The sequence below is a fragment of the Pleurodeles waltl genome, chromosome 9, assembly GCF_031143425.1.
Source record: "Pleurodeles waltl isolate 20211129_DDA chromosome 9, aPleWal1.hap1.20221129, whole genome shotgun sequence".
In the NCBI taxonomy this organism is placed as follows: domain Eukaryota; kingdom Metazoa; phylum Chordata; class Amphibia; order Caudata; family Salamandridae; genus Pleurodeles; species Pleurodeles waltl.
This window is the reverse complement of record NC_090448.1, coordinates 311,814,178-311,835,107: the sequence shown is the minus strand read 5'-3', so window position 1 is coordinate 311,835,107 and position 20,930 is coordinate 311,814,178. Positions and strand designations below refer to the sequence as shown.

The 20,930-nt window shown below is 42.7% G+C and overlaps 1 protein-coding gene across 2 annotated transcripts in view; it reads right to left on the bottom strand.

Moving 5' to 3' along the window:
- Positions 1-20,930, bottom strand: part of HYAL3 (hyaluronidase 3) — a 97,924-nt gene that overhangs the window by 11,746 nt on the left and 65,248 nt on the right. For both annotated transcript variants that reach the window (XM_069206810.1, XM_069206809.1), the window contains exons 2-3: positions 9,924-10,922; positions 3,436-3,525 (exon numbers count right to left, since the gene is read on the bottom strand). In XM_069206810.1, coding sequence (XP_069062911.1) covers positions 3,436-3,525; positions 9,924-10,847 — 1,014 coding nt within the window. In that variant the 5' untranslated portion in view covers positions 10,848-10,922. The remainder of the gene's footprint in view (positions 1-3,435; positions 3,526-9,923; positions 10,923-20,930) is intronic.

The window sequence follows — 20,930 nt, the reverse complement described above, 5'->3', positions numbered from 1 at the left end:
ATTCATGCAGTTTGTATGGTCACCATGACAAATGACTAGAGATAACCTAGCATATCATTTTAGCGGGGCTATCGACCATGGGCAGTCGTCACAATTAGCAGTTGCTGTTGTAACGTTTTAACACATAACATGAAACATTTGAGGTTATGTACAGAGATAGGTCCTGAGCTGAAGTCAAATTAGGCTGAGACTGGTTTCCCTGGGCCCTCAAGGCCAATGTATGTAAGTCGCTTACCAGGACCAGTCCCCAACAAAGCTAAATGCACTTGGTTTCTGAGAAAATTAAGACTTTATTGAAATTGCCCTGCTGGAAATTAGGATGTACATTCTGTACCACATTGCCCAATCAGTGGCTGAATGTCCATGTCCTGTGCTCAGTTGGGATTATGCTTGGAGAATCTGAGTGACACAAAGAGCTTCAATATGAAGTGCCAGATTTGTTTGTGTTCGCTCCTTGTTCACTGGTTTCTTCTTGTTCTCTTGAACTTTTGGTGCAAATGCTTCCCCAGAATGAGAATGAGAATGAGCTTGGGAAGGTTTAGTACTTTCAGACTATTACCTGTACCAGCTGCAGACTCCCTAAGATACCGCACCAACAGAGTAACTGCCTTTCTCTTTCACCTGTTTGTGTTTCTGTGGACTTTTTACTTTTTTTAACCCCCTAAGTCATGCAAAACCACTGTAAACTAAGAATATGCATCACAGAAAAGCATATTATTATATGTGCATTTGCATTTATTCATTATTTTGCTAAAGTCAGTTACATATCTTTTTCATTAATAATTATTTCTACACTTAGCTTTTACAGTGATAGTAAGTATGCTTTTTGTTTTCTGCTACCCCAAGCACCTTTGATGTAGTTAAGCCTTTGGAGCCAAGACTGCACTATGACTGGTGAGACAGAAGACTACTTCAAAGAGACTTTTGGTTTGTCTTTGTGTGCAAATGAATGTCATGGATGGTGAAGGGTGAAGTGCCCCTTTCATACGCTGAGTTAGCCAATTTGTTACAATGCTTCCAACCCCTCTCTGCCAATAGAATCATAGACTTACTAATGGCGGTGAAATCCAGCTCACCCACGGATCTTTGCCCGCCCCGCACTTTAAAGTTAGCCCCTTCTCTGGTTGCCTCTGCTCTGGAGCCAGTGTTTGCCGAAATCCTTCTGGAAGGTAGTTTCCCTGTTAATTGGAAACCGTCTACGGTTATTCCACTTATTAAAAAACCTGGAAAAGATGCATCTGATCTTACTAATCTTCGCCCTATCTCTTTACTGCCTTGTCTTGCAAAAATGTTAAAAAAACATCTCAATCAGGAGCCTGCTGAATTTCTTCAAGGAAACAGTAGGTTGGACCCTTCCCAGCACGGTTTCCGCACTGCACACAGCACGGAAATGGCACTAATTTCTACTTCAGACATTATTCGCCGAAGAGGGGACTTGGGAGAAGGTACGTTCTAGTTCTTCTAGATCTGTCGGCAGCATTTCATACTATCACTCCTACTATTCTGCTTCGTCACTTATCCCAGGCTGGAGTGAGGGGGAAGGCTTGGAAGTTACTTAGCTCTTTTCTTACGGATAGGATCACAGTGGCCTGTGGTGAGCATCGTGCCTCTCCCTTTCAACTCCCGTGCGGAGTGCCACAGGGGTCATCTCTCAGTCCTACGCTTTTCAATTTATACATGGCGCCTCTGGCAAGCCTGGTACGCTCCTTTGGCTTCCAGATTGTTTCTTATGCAGATGACATGCAGGTGATTGTGCCTGTCTCCCACAACTGGGAGGATTCAAAGGAGAAATTCCAACTCTGCATGACAGCAATCAATAATTGGATGGCCAGAAATTGGCTTAAACTTAACGGGGACAAGACTGTGATTATGTGTTTTGGTCGTAACAACATTCCTTGGAATAACATTTGGTGGCTTATGGCCTGCGGGGGCTGTCCTTTTCCTTGCCCCTCTTCAAAATATCTAGGTATTATATTTGATACTTTCCTCTCCTTTAAGTTACAGATTAATCATACGGTTAAGGTCTGTTTCTGGATCTTAAAAACTCTTAAGAAAATTCTGCATCTTCTTGAGGAGGACTTAAGGTTGCCGGTTGTGCTGGCGCTAGTCACCTCAAGACTTGACTATTGTAATGCCCTTCTGTTAAATGTTAACAAAACTTCTCTTGATAAACTTCAGTCCATCCAGGATACTGCAGCGCACCTTATTCTGAATCTTCCCCAGTCTGCTTCGGTTTGTAGCAGTCTGAAATCTCTCAATTGGTTACCTATTAATAAGAGAATTATTTTCAAAACTCTCTGTCTGACTCATAGAGCCTTACAGTCGGAGGGCTGTGATTATTTGAAGTCTACCTTGCAATTTTACCAACCGACCAGAAATTTGAGATCTTCTTCTAAACATATGATCGCAGTTCCTCGCTGTAATAAGGCTAGGTGGGGAGACCGTGCTTTTACGGTGGAAGCTGCAAGGCTTTGGAACTCCCTGCCTTTTGCGCTCCGACAAACTGCTACTCACTCTACCTTTAGGAAAAGTCTGAAAACTTAGCTCTTCTCACAATAGGTGCTCCTGGTCGGCAGCCTGTGGTTTTCCCTGTGCTCTCGTCCAGATTAGCGCTTCGATGCATCTTGCCGGAATATGCTTTATAAATAAACCAATACAATACAATACAATACAATGGATGTGGGATTTGTTGGAGGTCATGTACAGTTTCTAAAATATCTTGTCACTCTCACCAGGTCGTACCAACCACTCTTTTACAATGCCTTCAATTCTGTATGGTCTTGCAACAAAACTGAGTTGAATTACCTTATTTGTTCTGCCACTGAAAGTATTTGACTACACTTCAACTCCAGCCCTCTTTCAAAATGTGACTTCCCCACATCTATCCAATAGACTCTGGGTACTCAACTACTGCATACCAAAGAAGTTGCTTTTTGATGTAAGTGTTAAGACACGCATTTAACATAGATCTAATTTTCCAGAACCCCCATTTACACATCAATCTGGGGACCCAGGTATACTGAGTTTTTTCAAAGTTGAAAGAGAGAGAGGAAGAGAAAGATTGAGAAGGAGTGTGATGTCTATGTGAGTGCAAGTGTCTGTGTCTTTCCCCCTTACTCGCTTCTCAGTAGGCGCCATCCCATCTATTACCTTATGGACAGCAGGCAGAAAGGCCTGCTTTGAGGGAGTTGCAATGGGCACACCAGGATCTGCTCCAAGAACCTAAACTAATTTACTACAGTGGAAAAGCCACTGTATGTAAATGGCCTGGTTGCTGGTAGCCTTGGCCAATTCTGAACCAGTGGCCTAGAGATGAAAGTATCTCTCACACCTTGTCCAATCTTTTAACCTTTCCAGTCATAGATATTTCCTCTCGTCTTCAACCCTCACATCTGGTCCTCTCCAAATCAAGCGGTCAAGTGACAGCATACTTACATCAGAATTGGCAAAGGAGTCGCCACCCCAAAGCACCACTCCGGCAGCCCCCATGGCAGCGCTCTCACCGATGGTGTGTACCAAGTCCACCTAGGGTTGGAACCCAAAGTAAATCATTATTAGAATTTATTTTTTCTTGTCTCTTCTTCTTCACCACTGGCCCTTTCCTATATCCATATTTTCTATATTACTTTCTTCTCTCCTTTCCTCACTTTACCATTCTAACCCAACAACTGTACTGACACCCTTCCTTCAAGATTGCATTCACACTGCTAAACCCACATTAGTGCTTCATCCAGAATTGTATGAACAACCTTTACTTATACCTGTCGGGAAAATACATGCTAAGCTACAAAACCTTTGCTACTGCATGCTTCATCACCTTGTAAACATAGATCCTGGTGAGGCTGAGTTAATTATAATGTCACACACATCACTTCTCCCTTTTAAAAAGCGGTTGTCTCCATTACCAACAGTTGATATCACTCCCTCACTCACTTCCACTATTAATCGTTTGGTTTTATTCTTCACTTCCTGTTTGTTTAAACTGCAAATTGACCAGTTGACAAAATCTTATCTTTAACATCTTGACCTGTTTTTCAAGGTCTGTGTTAATCCAGACTTGACAAAGGAAAAACTCCATGCTCCATTCTTTTTCAATTTTCAATCCTGTTGCACATTGCTGCCCTGATAAATAAGTAGTTATCAGAAATGTGATCATTCCATCCTAACTAATTTTCACTGGGTCTCAGCTCACTTTCAAACTGTGTTTAATTTCTTTAAAAAACACTTACAATGGAAGACACAGATTAGGCAGCTGACATATTGTTTTCTGGTGGATCGGGTGCACTTGCAGTGAAGTCATCTTACCTCTTGGTTGCCTAGTTCAACCAGGATTGCTCAGATATAGAATTCTTTACATTTTGACATATGGCCAAATCCTAATCGGCTTTGTCCAAGATGAGGTTGTACATACTGAGATCACTCAGTAGAGGTAAAACTGCTCACCCTCACTTACATGCCTAATGTACGTATAGAAGGAGGGCTGCAGATTTATGTGACCTCCATACAAACTATGGCTACCAGGATGACCATGCAGTGACCAACGTGGTGGTGTTGATTGAGTATGGGTCATCAGTGTACTTATTGTGCAAGTGCTGATTGTGAAAAGTGCTGGGGATCTCCCATACAGGGCCCAATGAGTCGGCTGCTCCTGGTTGTTACACTACACTAATTGTGTTATGCGACATAAGCTGCAACTGCTAGATCTGTCTATCATTCCTTAGTAAGGGCCTGATTTAGACTAGGGCGGGTGGTACTCTGTCCATCAGAGTGGCGGTAAACATAACCTCCATCACCCTACATCCATCATTGTCTGCCAAATTTAGACATGACTGCTGGCTTAGAAGTCATTTCTGCATTTTTAACTGAACCGCCATCCATCCAAGGTACCAAAGGTATGGTGGACGCCCACCATTAGTTTTGACAACCGTTCACCAAAGTCCTGCAAACTCTAAATCAGGCCCTAAAAGCCCTGCCAAACATTCATAACTCTAGCTTGATCAACCTCTGCTATGTCCACCTGGCTCTACGAGTGAGGTTCACTGGCTCACTGTCAATCACTAGGGTTGGGCCCCTTTTTCAACGTTACAGTGGAGGCCCCATTAATTCAAGATGCAATGTTAAAAAGAGCTGGGACCCCCTCCTTCGATCACACAACAAGTGTACTAGGGAGAGTTTCTACGCTAAGCACAAAGATGAACAAAAATAGCAAAACCACAAACTACCATAAATAGGGAAGCAGGTAACTGCTCAGAACTTCCACAGCTCATTAGTTTCACAGGCTGCTCCCAATATAGCTGTGTCTCACCATCCCTACTGATCTCTAAACCACCTGCTGCCCCTCGGTTCGCAGCTTATCTGTGGCTCATCCATCTATCCAGCCCACTCCGTGCCTGAGTCTCAAAGTCCTGATCTCTTCTGTGTGCAGTTTAAATGAAGTTTATGCACTGTAGAACTAGTGTGGCAGGTTACAGTTGATATGAAATTTTGGCAGCACTGTCCTGATATCAACATTATGACAAAAGGATACAATATCAAATATCTCTGTTTTCATTACCCTCCTTGCATTTCCCCTGACAACAGTTGCTAGGTTATCTATGTAGAGCATTAGTCAACCCACCACTGACTGATATTCTGCCTACATTTCACTGCATCAAAAGCAGGGCCACATTTCCCTCTGGAAAGAGCCGGGCCACATTTCACTCTTCAGTCTGGAGCCGGGCCACATTTCACTCTTCAGTCTGGAGACGGGCCACATTTCAGTCTAGTGACAGCTTGTGCCACGTGGTTTCATTTCAGGCTAGTAAGAGTTGGACCACATTTCTCAGTATCAAGAGTCAGATTACGATTTACTGTATCAAGAACCTGTCAATATGTCACTATAATCAGAGCCAGGTCACAATTTACTCGAGCAAGAGCCAAGACACATTTCACTCTAGCAAAAGACTGACTACATTTAAATTTATCAACAGCATAAGAACATGTTCACACACACACAATTTTCAAAGTAGCAAGAGCCTGGCACTTTTCATTCTAGCAAGCGCTCAACACTTTGATAGTGGTGGAGCGTTATAGTTAGGTGAAAATGTTAGTTAAAACATACCATTTTAAACTAACAAAACCACTGAAATTCACCGTTTGTAGTCATCCCAAGTAACTTTAATTAATTCCCTAAAGTGACTATAATTTGGTCCCTCACCATGCACAGTGTTGTAATCAATTATATAAGTTTATATGTTGCAGTGATGTCATATGGGGGGTAATCTGCAGTGCAGTTCCTGCTGCCTGGGAGCATGCACTTCTTTCCTGCCTGTGCGCCCCAGACAGGGAACCAATATACCAGGGGTAGGCTCCCCCAGGGTCATTTTACTTTAAAAAATTAATGGCAACTGCCATTTTATTTTGGCCCCAGGATGTGTCCCTTTGGGACCCACCCACATGGGCTGGGGGCAGGACATCCCTACCGTTCTCCCCTATATTGTTTTTTTAAAAACACTCATGACAGGGGTCTAAGTCCTGAGTCCTCTAATGGCCACCACAAAATATGCTTTTGTGATACGGCCAGACAATTAGGGCATTCACTCCAGTAGGATCCTCACTCCTACAGGGGCAAGGTGGCCCAAGGGGTAAAAAAAGACCCTTGGTCAAACAGAAACCTCTATTTTTTTTATTTTTTTAAATTGCGCCCAACCATCCAGGTATACAAATATTTTTCAACCTTTATTACTCAAAACATACTGAATGGATTTTCCCCAAATCTTAAACAGTACGCTTTCTGGTCCAAAATCTAGTTTTCTGACATATTTGGTGTAGCTTGTTCCAAAAATCCATATGGAAATGGAATGGGGATTTTGCATCTTGGGCCTCCCTCTTTTTCTCGGCCCACACTTGATGGATCGCCTCGAAACTTTCCATTAAGGAGCAAAGAAAAAAAATTACTTTTTGGGAAAGTTTTGTGAAGAATTGTCAAAGGGCAGCAGTTATTGTCAAACCAAAAAAGCCATTTCCTAAGGAAACACCTTCTAAACTATAATTCCCCAGTTACAACCACCACTTGGTTATTTATATCTGATAGCGAGAAACAGACAGATGGGTGGGGGGTGGTGGATAGAGAGTTATGTTTCGTTCACTCTTACACAGGGTGGACGATTGTGAGTTTGGCCCTAAATACAAATGGCTTGTAAATTCTGACTGTAGGGGGAGTTAATTACTTTGCCCATCAGAATTACAAGTTATTCTTGTTCACACAAAGACTTTCACTGTAGAGACACACAAAGATTTCTGTATGAAAAGAGGCAGGAATCAGCACAGAAACACAGATTCCTGCATATCATTCTCCAAAATATTTAAATATTGAAAGCTAGGACAATATTAGGGATAATGCCAGGGTGCGAGTGATAGATGTTCAGTGACTTACGTTTAACTTAGTGTCCAATACATTTTTTTTGGTCCACAACAACTTTGGAGTGTTTCACACATGTGCACATGTTTAAGAATGTTTGCCTGTGAGCTGATCTTGGAAAGTTGTGTACTGATTCGTCAAAGGAGAACGTGCCCATTCATTGTGGAAAGGGGCGGTGGGAACAGGAGATGACACAGTGAATTGTCATCCGAAAGGTCATAGATGAAGTCATGTCTGAGGTCATGAGCAGTACACTGCCAAGTTAGTTTATGTCACCATAATAAGAAAATGTCCGTTTTTTAAAACATTTTAGGTTATGACTGTAACATCAACTGAAGTTTTACAATTAACCTCACTCCTGGATTAAATACGCGCCCGCCTTATGATGTGGCACTCCCAGATTTTGCTTGGGGTGGCACAAGTAAAGGGGGTGGGAGCAGAATTCTTCCATGTAAGGAAATCATTTCATCCCATAACCATTACTTTGGTGCCAGGATATCACTGACTATTGCTATGGCTGGTGCTGGTGCTGCTGCTGTGCAGGGGGTTTCTCAAGAGTCTTTGGGTTCTTACGAGTGATGGGTAAGGCTAGACATTTAAATTGTGTGTTACCAGGTGAAATGTGTGCCAAACTTCGTCCACACAGGTAAAATCCCTTTAACTGGCATCGATGGGTGTTTATCCTACATTAATAGAAAGCTGTGTTTGTTGCAGTTTGAAAGCAGCTGCCAGATGTTGGCATTCCCTCCTGGTGCAAGGTCTTTCGTTTAGGTGCCACCAGGTTGCGACTGACCACTCTCTAGGGAGCAGGGATGCATCCAGGGCAAGTCTGTAAATCTGCCACAGCAGCAGCATGGAACTAAATATACCAACCTTGGTGACGCTCTTAAAACTTCATCATGATGCAGAAGTGTGCAGCTCCCTATTATCCCTGCATGTCAGGGTGCACAGATTTCCGATTCTACAAAGAAGGGAGTCTGACCCCCTGTAAGCTCATTTTCACTTGTGTCCAGTGCTGATTGAACACCTTTAAATATTTAATTCAGTGTTACTTCTGCTCATTAAAATGGGAAATAGTGATGCCATGTGCATATATAGCGCTTACAACCAGCATAAGTGCAGTATAAAGTGATATCGTATCTTTACAGCCAGAGCTATCAACTTTAGAACTGAGAAACCAGGTTCGAGTCTCGGCGTCAGCTCGACATTCTGTGATTGTGGGCATATCACTGAATCTCCTTGTAAAAAATAAGTGACCTTGTGTAATGTGACTGGGGCTCCAGTAAAGGGCTCCAGTACCTTATAGTTGAGATCACGCTATACAAAACTGCAAGTGATCAGCACGCCGAAAGCTGCAAGTGAGTCACATATGTCCCTCACTAGCAGCATTCAGCATGCTGTCACTAAGTAAATCAAATGCACTTTTTGTGTGTGTTTTTTAAAGGGCCAATGGTTTTCCGCGACATTCCTGACTTTGACCAGTCATTTCGAAAATGCAAGCACTACGTTATATATTTTTTGCAATTTTACAGATCACGAATTTGGGCCAAGGGAATAAGAGCACTTTACATGAGCACCAGTTTGCATTACACAAAATCAGATTATGGCGGTCATGCTGACCGCGGCGGGCGGCGGTAGCCGCCCACCATGCGGTCACCGAGGCCATTCTGGCTTTCCCGCTGGGCCGGCGGGCGCCCGCCAAAGGAGCGCCCGCCGGCCCAGCGGGAAAGGCCCTGCAACATAGAAGCCGGCTCCGAATGGAGCCGGCGGTGTTGCAGGGGTGCGACGGGTGCAGTTGCACCCGTCGCAATTTTCACTGTCTGCTATGCAGACAGTGAAAATCATGCTGGGGCCCTGTTAGGGGGCCCCTGTACTGCCCATGCCAGTGGCATGGGCAGTGCAGGGGCCCCCAGGGGCCCCACAACACCCGTTCCCGCTTGCAGCGCCGCCATGGAGATTCAGCCCAGACAGCCCAGACAGGGGAAATCCGGCGGCAAACCGCCGGATCCCCTTTTCTGACCGCGGCTTTACCGCCGCGGTCAGAATGGGCAAGGAAGCACCGCCAGCCTGTTGCCGGTGCTTCCGTGGTCCTCCACCCTGGCGGTCGATGACCGCCAGGGTTGGAATGACCCCCTAAATTTTTTAGGCACATGGCGATTAAGTGGTTTCCCCAGAATCACAAAATGTTGAGGCGATCTAGGGACTCGAGCCTAGCTCCAGGTTTCAGTCCCAAAGTCGGGAGGTCTGGCTGTTAGGCCACATTTCCTCCTTTGTGTTCGGCGATAGTGTAAAGTACACATTTAAATATGCTAACAAAGTTAACTGTCAGCTTATTTTAATGATGTCACTTTCAGTTATAAACTCAATTACTGCTTCAAGTGTGAATGCGTTCACATGATTTACAGCAGGTAAAAATGATGCTAATAGCTACGAAGACTCTTATTAAAAATATGTTAACTTCTTGATGGGTATTTCAAGTGAGGAAATGTGATTACCATTTGGAAAAAAAGGCATCTGCTATTACCTCTGTCAGGAATCTAAATGAATGCTTGTATGATACCCTAGAATATGGTAACACTGGGGGGGTGGAAATGTTGAGGCTGAACTCGGCCACCCGCAAGGCCTCTTTCACTCGGTGGTGGACGTAGAGAGCACCCTGCTCAGATTCCATCAACTTCTCCGGCATATAAATGCTTGGATAGATGGCCTTGGACTCTTCCCAAAGCCACTTCAGTTGGTTATTCTTGTAAATAGTCGCAGGTTGGCAATGACCATCATACTTGATCGCCTCGTTCTTATAAGCATAGTTGAAGCATTCAGGAAACCCATAGAAACCCCACAGACCCATTGGTCTCAGCCGTTCAACAGCCCTTAATGTCTTCAATATGATAGAATGTGCTGCTTTCTCAAACTCTAGCTTGGCCAGGTGCCCTGCCTTCTCACTGGGTACGTTAGGGAACTTCCTTAAGACCCACTCCTTGGATGCCCGCTGATAGATTTTCTTAGAACCCCAATTCTGGTTCCACAAGGGACGCCATTCCTCCCAGTCAACCACTGCCAACCCCTTGAAGTCTAATTCCAAGAAGTGGCTAGTGTCTGTGGAGATCTTTGCAAGGTGCCGCTTCAAGTTTGTATTCTGAGGTAAGCCACCATTGATCCATCGGCCATTTGGGGCAATGTAGGGGTAGAAACCAAGCTTGTTCTTGTAGAAAATTGTCATATTCTGACCCTGAAAGTGGTGATTTCTGTTTTCCACAATGTCAAAGACTCCGAGCGGAAGTTCTACGCCATACTGTTTCGCACACCCAGCAGTCGCCATGTTCCATACAACAATAAAAGGCTTGTGATGAGCAACAGGACTGGAAGATGACTTCCCCCAGACCACAGTTTCCCTGAGCTGGATAGAGCAGAGCCAAAAACTGACCCATAAAAGGTAAGCTAAATTCATGGTGGGTCAATAAAAAGTGGTTCTATTCCAGGAAGCTTCCCAGCCCTAGCATCACGTCCTCTTGCCACGGGCAACCTAGAAGAAAACAGAAGCACAGGTCAGAACATACAAAGTCACACAGAGTATGAAATAACAACTTTTTGTGATTCTAGAGTAAGGCTTAGGGGTGGAAGGCATGTCACATTGTCACACTGTCCTATACTCTGCCAAAGAGTGCTTTCATTGCCTGGCATTCTGATGCAGTGTACCTTTGTGAAGGCCATGCTCACTCTTATTGTTTTTTCATTCTATCTTTCTTAAAAACAGACATTTGCTTGATAACTCACTGCTGCTCTCTGATGCGACTATTTCCATGTAATGGTTACAAGCACATCTATATAGAAGCAGATTACAATGCACTTTCCATGCTGCGTCCTGGATGGTCCACTTCATCTTTACGAAACCGAGGCAGCTTGCTATATCCAGGTACCTTTCACCGGTAGTTTGCAGTTTCATTTAGCTAGTGTCCTGGCTGACCCCTACCTCGTTCTTTGCGCCTCTGTAGTTGTCACTGGTTTCATACAAATGTGTCCTCAGCTAGTCACTGATCACAACTGGTGCAATTCCCACACAAACCTATGATCATGCTGAAAATGGCTCCACTTAGCCTGCTAGGTATCCACAAATGGAAACCCCTCATGCATAAATGTATTTTTTCATACTGTATAATTGTATCCTATGACTATGTACAATTACGCAGAAGTAAACCCCTTAAAAAGGGTTGGGAATGGGAGATTCAAGGCAGGGTTTGCCTACAGAGTTTAATAATACCTACAAACGTGTGCTGCTGACACTCACAAGAGCTTCTCCAACTCTTGACCACCCTGAAAATGGTCGGATATTTATTCCAGAAAGGGTTGTTGTAACTCCTCCTCCAAGATGAGAAGTGGAACAAGCAGCCCTAAACTTCGTGGGGGTCTAGTGGAAGGGAAGGAGCTTCTCCTCTGAAACAAATGTTTTCCCCACGGGAAAATAACACGAAACGCATTGGGCTGCATTTCCCCAAGGCTTGGTTATAGCCTGCTTATAACTCCGCACTGGAGGAATAACAAACGTCACCTGACATTCCCAGGATTAGAACTGGTGAGCTGTGACTGGTATAGCTTTCCTTGTGCTCTACTGGGAGAGTTTGTGAATTCTCACACGTACACTTAAGCTCTTGTGCAGGAATACACCAGCAGGTGTAAATGTACGTCTTTTCTTTGTTACGACTGGGTGATCCCAAGGTTTGGTCACATTCTAGTAAGCTCTATTCAACTAAGTTCCTTTAATTATGTTTCTTACAATAATCGTTGATAGTCCGATGAATATTATTATTATTAACGATGTTGTTTACTATGTCCTCTAGTTAGCACTCTGATCAAATCTCTTTCCATTCCCCAATCAATAGTAAATATGTCTACTTGTTTTCTTTTCTGTCACCCGCTTAAGGAACATGTCTGCAACTTTTTTTTGCCATTTTCTTGTGGCTCCCTTTCTCCTGTGATCTCCACTATCGAGTCTCTTTCTGGATTATGTTCTACCTCTCAAACTCAACTTGTACTTCCCAGATCGCCCTATGTTAAATCCCAACTCCAATCATTTTCAGGGATTGATTATACACACTAGAAAGCACCTTCCTCTTTCCACTCTGCTCTAAGTTTTCAGTCATTCCGTTTCCTCCTCAGTGATAATTTGCTATGTTTGGTCCATGATTCTTCTGCAATCATAGTCATTAGTTTTTAGCATATCTGGATTTGTGCAGCAGAAAAATAAATGCTATTATATTGGTATTGATATAGAGATGTCTGTACCCCTTGTGATTTCTTTTTTTGATTATTGAGTAAGCTGCTTCTCCATATTTATCATTTATATGGGGCTCTGTAACCCAAACGTGGTCGCATGAGGCTCAGCCCTTGGTTCATCTGGTGTACATTAATAGGATGTAGGCAGTGATTTGGCCTAGTGGGAAGAAGGTGGATACAATCCATGAGGTTTGGAGCAAAGCTGCACTGTCTCAGGGGAGCATTAGGATAAACATAAAGAGACATGTGGTACTTTCCACGTGTGTATTGATTGTAAGAAGGGGCCTAGATTACATTCCTCAGGTTAGTTCCTAAAATAAAGCGACATGCAGTTGTGTGTAACTAAACGAAGAACCTCCAAATAATTTAAGCTAAATCCATCTGCACTGTGTGTTTATATGAAGGTGGGAAGTTTCACAGCAACTGAGTAGAACTTGTTCCTGAACAAATCTTTTAAAAACTAAAAGGGTATCACTGTGGCGTGTTAGTGCCAAAAACAAATGAGCAGCTTCATCTTTGTGAGTTTTGCTGGTGCTGAATTCATTTATTTTAACCTAAAATAACTCCAATCTGTTTTCCTGTCTTATGATTCTTGCATTAGAATTCCTGCTTATACGTGTCCTGTTATCTTTCAAATTTGTAATCTTCTAACTAGGTTTGAACCTTTACATTCTATATTTAATTAACTATCCTATTGCACAACATTCATTATTATATGGAAAGCCTTTAGCCACGCTACAAATAACGATACATTGATCCCTTTCCATTTTAGCTGTAAGTCCGTGTAGACCTTCTGGAAGATCTATCAGAATTCACATCTATGATGCAGCCTTAACAGATTACAATTTGATTTCCAACATTCACTATTCTTAGGTTTAATAGTCCTTTTCCATTACTTATTTTTAAACCAGTTCTTTGCAGAAGCATGACATCTTGTACAACAGATACAAGACATATCAAAGAAAAATATTCAAACTCCTGTAAAAAAGCTTAGCATAACCAGAGGACTGGTGCTAAAAACACCCCACATCCAGTTTACCTCGTTGGGTGTAGTGTGAGGCTGAGTAGCAAGAATCTAAAAAAATCCGATGATACAAAAATAACCAATGCCTTCAAGGTCCATTTGTAATGAAAAGATTCTGGTAGTGTGTCTAAGTTTTCACTCTCAATTGATTCCCTCATTCGGCCTTGTAGATTTCATTAATGAAACCAGATAGAGTTGAATGCTTCTGTAACATACTACCTCTTAGAGCAGCAATTTTAGAAAGGACCTACAATTTTCAAATCCAGGATTTATAATGAAGAATCTTGGGATGAAAAGATGTACACGAGTGTCTCATACTTGAAAGACTAATTAGCATCAGTGTCCAGAGCATAGGTCATGGGGACCTACACATTTAGGTCGGTGTTTTCAACCTTGTGCAAACTTCTGTTGGTGTACTGGTCGGAATTCCAAGTTGAGTGATTTAACATACCCAGTAATCACTGGGTGTGTTAAATAGCTCACTGTTTCTTTCATTTCTGCAGGTCAAGCTTGCCAGAAATTAACAGGAGAAAAGTCGACAGTATTTACAGTACCACGTGGATTTAGGTGCGCTAGGCACCAAAATTCGCATGTTATTCCCTAAAAAATGGTGGCAGGTGTTATTTATCGCATCTGATAAATGATGGTCTCTGCAGGATTATTATGTATGAGGTGCAATAAATAGCACTGTGATTCCGACAAACTCTGAATCAGGGACTAAAAGATTTGATTCCATATGTCCTAATTATTAAGTATGGAAATACTTTGATTAAAGCAAGAGGAAGGTTCTCAATGGGGGATACTTTCAGATATCTGGTAACACAGAGAAAAGTGGAGATAATAAATTGATTTTGAGATCTGTAAGTTTCATATTAGAGCACCATTACTTGAGTATCACCTGACAGAGAAGCCAGCTGCTCCATCCTAAAGAGTGATCACCTGAAACATGGCTGCTGTCATTTTTTGAGGAGCGAAGCAGGGTTTGTGTGTGGGTGGTCATTCATGTAGGAAACTGTGTTTTATAAAAACAATGAACTGTAGTTTGCATACTGAAGCTGACTGTGTATTGATGTAATTCATATCATCATATCAAGTCTATCCAATAAAGTAGCATGCTCACAACAGGCATTCTCAAATAGCAATGAGACTACGCTTGTTCTGACCAGTAGTACTAATTTCTGAAAGATGTACTTCGTGCTTGCAGACAGGCCTGATACTTTTGCCCTGCGAAGTGTGCTTTATTGCTATAGGCATGTGTCCTCCTTTAGCCTTGACAGCTGTTCCAGCAGTGCCCCAAAGGACTCTCTGAACTTTGATATCAAGGTAAATGTATGAAATGAACTGCTTCACCTTTTTGGGCGAGATCAGTCAAATTTGTTACAACACTGCATCTAGGATTACTGCATTACTCCACGAAAGAAACTCAGATACTCTCATAAAGGTTATCATGAATGATCTTTTGAGAGTTTTCACAGGAGCAGACTTAAAAAAAGCTGCCCTTTTCTCTCTAAGGAGATGCTATCTTGAGGACCTAAGTCACCATACCAGCAGGGAACACGTCCCAACAACTTCTATGATCTTATAGCAAGATCTTCGTCAGGTGTACTGCATACCAAATAAATGTCCGTATGTGCGCACCCTCTATAAAGTGGATAGCTGATCTTTTTGGTATTAGGTTTCAAGGTACTAAGGGCCATATGTACGAACACATTTTCCCATAAACACAGAATGGGCAAAACTGCTTGCTACCTCTGGCCCTAAGAGTATAGTCTCTACATAAACACATTCAAAATAGTCAACCTGCGGTGAATGAAAAAGTAGTAATATTTACATAAAATGAAACTAAAACTTTTTGTAAGATTTAGGAGTTTTAATGAAAAGTACATATAAAAAATAAAACAATTTTGGCAGATCTTTAAAGTTTATGGCAACTAAGAGGGCACATGCAACAAGGACATTATGGGCTGACTGACCCAGTCATTGTCCTATATGTTTCCTATAGAACAAATTTAAATTACTATGCGAAAGAAAATACCAAGCAGGCCAATAGTAAATGGCAGGGCATCAGACAAAGTACTTTTTGTAATGCCACAGATGTTTGTTTGATGTTTCCAATGATTCGCTAAATTCTAATCAGATTCCCCAGTTGGGTTAGGCAAGTCTTTGGCCTTTACAAAGCTTCATTCTTTTAAGTAATTTTGTGTATTAAGTCTAGTGATGGCCAGAAACTAATGCTTACATTTGCAGTGCTAAGACTTCGTTTCATAGAGTTAAATAAGGTTTAGGGTTAGTCGCTTAGGGCCAGAAGTACAAAGCCTTTATGTGGCCAGAAAAGGTTTGATTTGCACAATCAGGTTACGGAATCGCAATTTTGGTTTGCAACCAAATATCGATTTAGTATTTGGAAGGGGCGTTTTTAGGGTATCCCTTTGAAATACCGAATCGGATTGGTATGTATTAATATTTTGCCACCGAAATCCAGTGGCAAAACATTAATCTTTACCACCTGAAAGGAGGAGGCAAACCATTCCCAAATAAGGTCACCCCTTTGTGAATGTTCACAAGCATTTTTCAAGAATAGACAGTGATCCAGTGGACCACCGCCTACTTTTAAGAAATTAACTTTACATCTAAAAAAAATTCTGTTCAAATCTATCCTGTTGTATTTTAGGGAAAATGGAGTGCATTTAAAAAACAATCCCAATTTTTTTCAAAACAATCCCTTTGATGGCTGAGATCCTTAGTGGGTCGCAATTTGCGACCTACTTCATTAATATTCAAAAGGTAGTTTAAATTGCAACCCACTAGGAATAAGTAATTTGCAAACTGACCTATTAGTAGATAGGTCAGTTTGCAAATTAACACACTGGTTGCAAAAATACTGGTCGCACATTGCGACCAGTACTTTATGACCAGTCCTTAATACATCTGGCCCTTAGTTAGCACTGGTGATCACAATGATTATTTTGTGCTATTTTTCCCCAGTTTAAAACAGGAGTCAGATTCTAAGTGGACGTCTTGATCATTTTTCTAGTGTTGTTTTGAGTTTCTTTTGTTGTTTCTTTCGGTAACTACTTGTATTTCTCTAATGGTTCTCACTTCCATGTAGATAGTATTGCTGTCTTTGATTCCTGAGGGTTTAACAGCAGTTCTGAAATTAAGGAATGGATGTTTCCACACCAATGCCCACTGCTCTGTGACTGCCCATGAAGCACTGGCAGGATGCCCTACATGCACTTGTGGATTAGGCTCTTTGTAAAAGGTAAATTATAAACTGAGCTATAGGATCTTGGATGCATCAAAGTGGAAGAACGATTTGGCAGATAATGCAAAAGAACCAATAGAGCAAGTACAGTTAAAGGCTAGAACAGTCTGCAGCACATGGACAGAAGTATGCAAGTAGAAGGTGATAAAACCAAAAGGGAGTGGCCCTGGCCTCCTCCAAGCCACTCTCAACTCCCTTCTCCTCATCTTCCAGTCACCTAGGTACTAATTAAAGCTGTTGGTGGTAGTAGCACCTTCCCGGGCCGGGGTACCCACCAATTAATACACCACATATGGAGCTATGTATTAGACGTCTTTATGTGTGTAACCACAAACTCAACATTCTAAACCTGCATTCACTTCACCATCCTCTTCTAACACCCACTACATCATTCTAAGGAGTCTTTCAGGAGCCAAAAGGGTTCTGTCATTCAGACTCGCACAACACTACATCTCCCCCTTTGTGAAATAAAAAATTTCAATTTTTTTAACAAACTTATGCACAATCATAGCTCTTCAATAAGCTTTGTTGGTGCTTTGATGACTCGCGCTGATTGTGTCTCCGGAAACTGGGAATCAGCAACAGGAATGTCCATAATCTGCGTTGGCATTGCAGGAGCAACAGATGTCTGTGGTTTTGCAATTGTCTTTTCTGAACTAGTCTTTGTGTTGACATCAGCATCTGACGAGCCACGTCTGAAACGCAAGGAGTCTCGTCTGATGGACTGCCCAGGATGTTGGGCAATCACCATGTGTCCTTTGCTGGTTAAAACATGTAATAGCATGGCATCAAATGGAGCATCAGATTTACGTTTTCTCGGCTGACAAACAAGCACTATATCTTCTCTTGTGAAAACAATGTCTTTTGCATGTCATCTCTTGTTGGCATAGGCCTTCCTTTTTTTTTTATGAACCTAGTCTTTTGTATGGGTCTCTTTATCAGTTCTTTATCTTGAGTTGCTCCACTGAGGTAACTTGGTTCGTTGCTCTCCCGATCATCACTGTTGCAGGGCTTTCACCTAGGGTCGGGTGAGGAGTCAAACAGTAAGATTGTCGGGTAGAATTCAACACAGTTTTGAGGTCAAGATTTTCCAACTAAGCACGCTGAATATCTTTCATTAGTGTACTCATGTACACTAATGTACAGCCCAAGAGGTGGCCCAAGAGGTGTTCTCTTCTGATGATTCACATTAAGCAGGTTGAGAAGTCTCGGAATTCTCAATTATTAAACGGTGGGTCATTGTCAGATTTCAAAATTGCAGGAATGCCCACATAGCAAAGATGCCATGTAATCTCTTGATGACTGTTTCCTCAGTGATAGATGAGAGATCTTCGATTGATGGAAAGTGAGCGTATTCATACACAGTCACCATCAGGTGACGCCTATTGTCAAGTAGACCGAAACATTCAAAAGCAATTCTTTCTCATGCATGATTTGGCAGCTCTAACATATTTAAGGAGTGTTGAGTAGTTGTCAATGACAAGCAGTTGCATAGATGACAGGCCTTTAACTCTCTTTCATCAAGATGAGGGAACCAGACTTCATCTTGTAGAACCTGTTTTGTGGCAATGATTCCACGATGTCCTTCATGGGCTACTTCATTTTTCTGTTCTTGCAAACTCTCAGGAATGACAAATCTCAAACTTTTCAGGATAATGCTTTCTTATGTCACGGACAGTTCATCTTTGCCATTTTTAAACTTCTTGTACTCTCTTTTACTGGTAAGAGGTTGAATGTTAGACCCTACAGCCTTCAATGGTCATCCCCCAACTTTTTGCCTGTCTCCCTCCACTTTTCTGACACTGTTTTTGCTGGCTTTAGGACTCTGCCCACTTTACCACTGCTAAACAGTGCTAAAGTGCATATGATCTCTCCCTTAAACATAGTAACATTGGTTCATCCCCAATTAGCAATATCTGATTTACTTATAAGTCCCTAGTAAAGTGCACTACATGTGCCCAGGGCCTGTAAATTAAATGCTAGTAGTGGGCCTGCAGTACCGATTGTGCCACCCACATAAGTAGCCCCTTAACTTAACCAGGTCTCAGGCCTGCCATTGCAAGGCCTGTGTGTGCAGTTTAACTGCCACTTCGTCTTGCCATCCAAAATTACTTGCCAAGCCTTAAACTCGCCTTTTTCTACATATAAGTCAACCCTAAGTAACCCATAGGGCAGGGTGCTATGTAGGTAAAAGGCAGGACATGTACATGTGTGTTTTATATGCCCTGGTAGTGAAAAATTCCTAAATTCGTTTTCCACTACTGTGAGGCCTGCTCCTTTCATAGACTAGCATTAGGCCTGCGCTCATATACTTTTTGAGTGGTAGGCTCTGATATGAAAAGGATAACCAGGTCATATTTAGTATGGCCAGAATGGTGGTAAAAAAATCCTGCTTATCGGTGAGGTTGGATTTTATATTACTATTTTAGAAATGTCACTTTTAGAAAGTGAGCATTTCTCTGCATTTAAAACCATCTGTGCCTTAGAGCCTGTCTCCAATCAACATCTGCTCTGTGCTGGTTGAGAGCTCCCTTGTGCATTTCACCCAGGCAACCACACACACAGGACACTCAGTCACATCTGCATTGATATGCCTACTGAATGGGTCTTCCTGGGCTGGAAGGATGGTGGGTCGGACACTTACATTTCAAAGGCCAGTAGCCTGCCCCTACACAAAGGACTGATAACCCCCACCGGGACCCTGGTAGACAGGACTGGGCTGAAAGGGGAACTTGTGAACTTGAAAACCACTCTTTGAAGTCTTCCCCACTTCAAAGGCACTTTTGGGTATATAAACTGGGTCTCTGACCCCACCAACTCAGACACTTCTGGACCTGCACCTGAACTCTGTCAGAAGACCTACCTGGTTGCCCACAGGACTCTCTGGACTGCTTTACTGAGAAGGAAGGCTGCCCTGCTGTTCTCTGACTGTGCTGGACGACTCTGCCTTCCCCCAAAAGTGCTCTCCAAGGGCTTGGATTGAGCTTGCCTCCTATTCTGAAGTCTCAGGGACAGCAAAGACTTCAACTACTGGCTTTTTGCTAAAATCCGACTCCTGCAGATCCAGAACGACTTCAGTAATGCCAGCGATGCCGCAGCCTGCTGCCGCTCTGTGGACCTCGCTGCACGCAATGACAGGGACCTGCAAAACAAGTCTGACGTTGCCCCAACTACGCTGACATCACTCAGGGTCATCGCAACACTGTGAAGTCGACACGTCATGTCCTGATGGTCCAGAAGCAGCGTCCCCGCCAGGTCACAAGGAATCGACACATCGCGGACGATGACGCATCATCTCCCCTTGCATCCAGACGGAACTCACGCCTCACCTCCACCTGCTTCACAGCGCAGAACCAACGCCTCTTTCCTCGGGTGCTGTAAGGGACTGACGCCGCACCAACTCCAGCGACGTCTCTTTCCAAATCTGTGTAATGTTCTTGTTCTTCGTTTTCAAAAGGTACTGAACCTAGGGGTCCGTGTGACTCTGTGACTGGCACCAGTGGTGTTGGATTGTTGGGAACAACTCAGTCAATGGCACAGTGATAGCCCCAGTCGGAGCTACTGTGTTTCTAGCCACTTTAGGTGGATTTCATCTTTAAAAATTCATAACGTTTCAACAGTATTTTATTCAGATAAATATTCTCTATTTTTTCTAAATCTGTGTGGTGTCTTTTTGTGGTGTTTTCACTGTGTTATGGTATAAGTTCTGCACAAATACTTTCCAAATTGCCTTCTAAGTTAAGCCTGACTGCTCAGTGCCAAGCTACCAGAAGGAGAGTGTGGGGGGCACACAGGATAATTTGGATTGTGTTGTGACTTACCCTGATAGGATTGTGGTCCCTACTTGGACAAGGGTGTATACCTTTGCCAACTAGAGACCCCATTTCTAACACTGAGTATGCTGGTTCCAGAACTGAGGTGTAATAATGTCTTTCAGTTTTACCATGTCACTATCTTGACTCATGGCCATG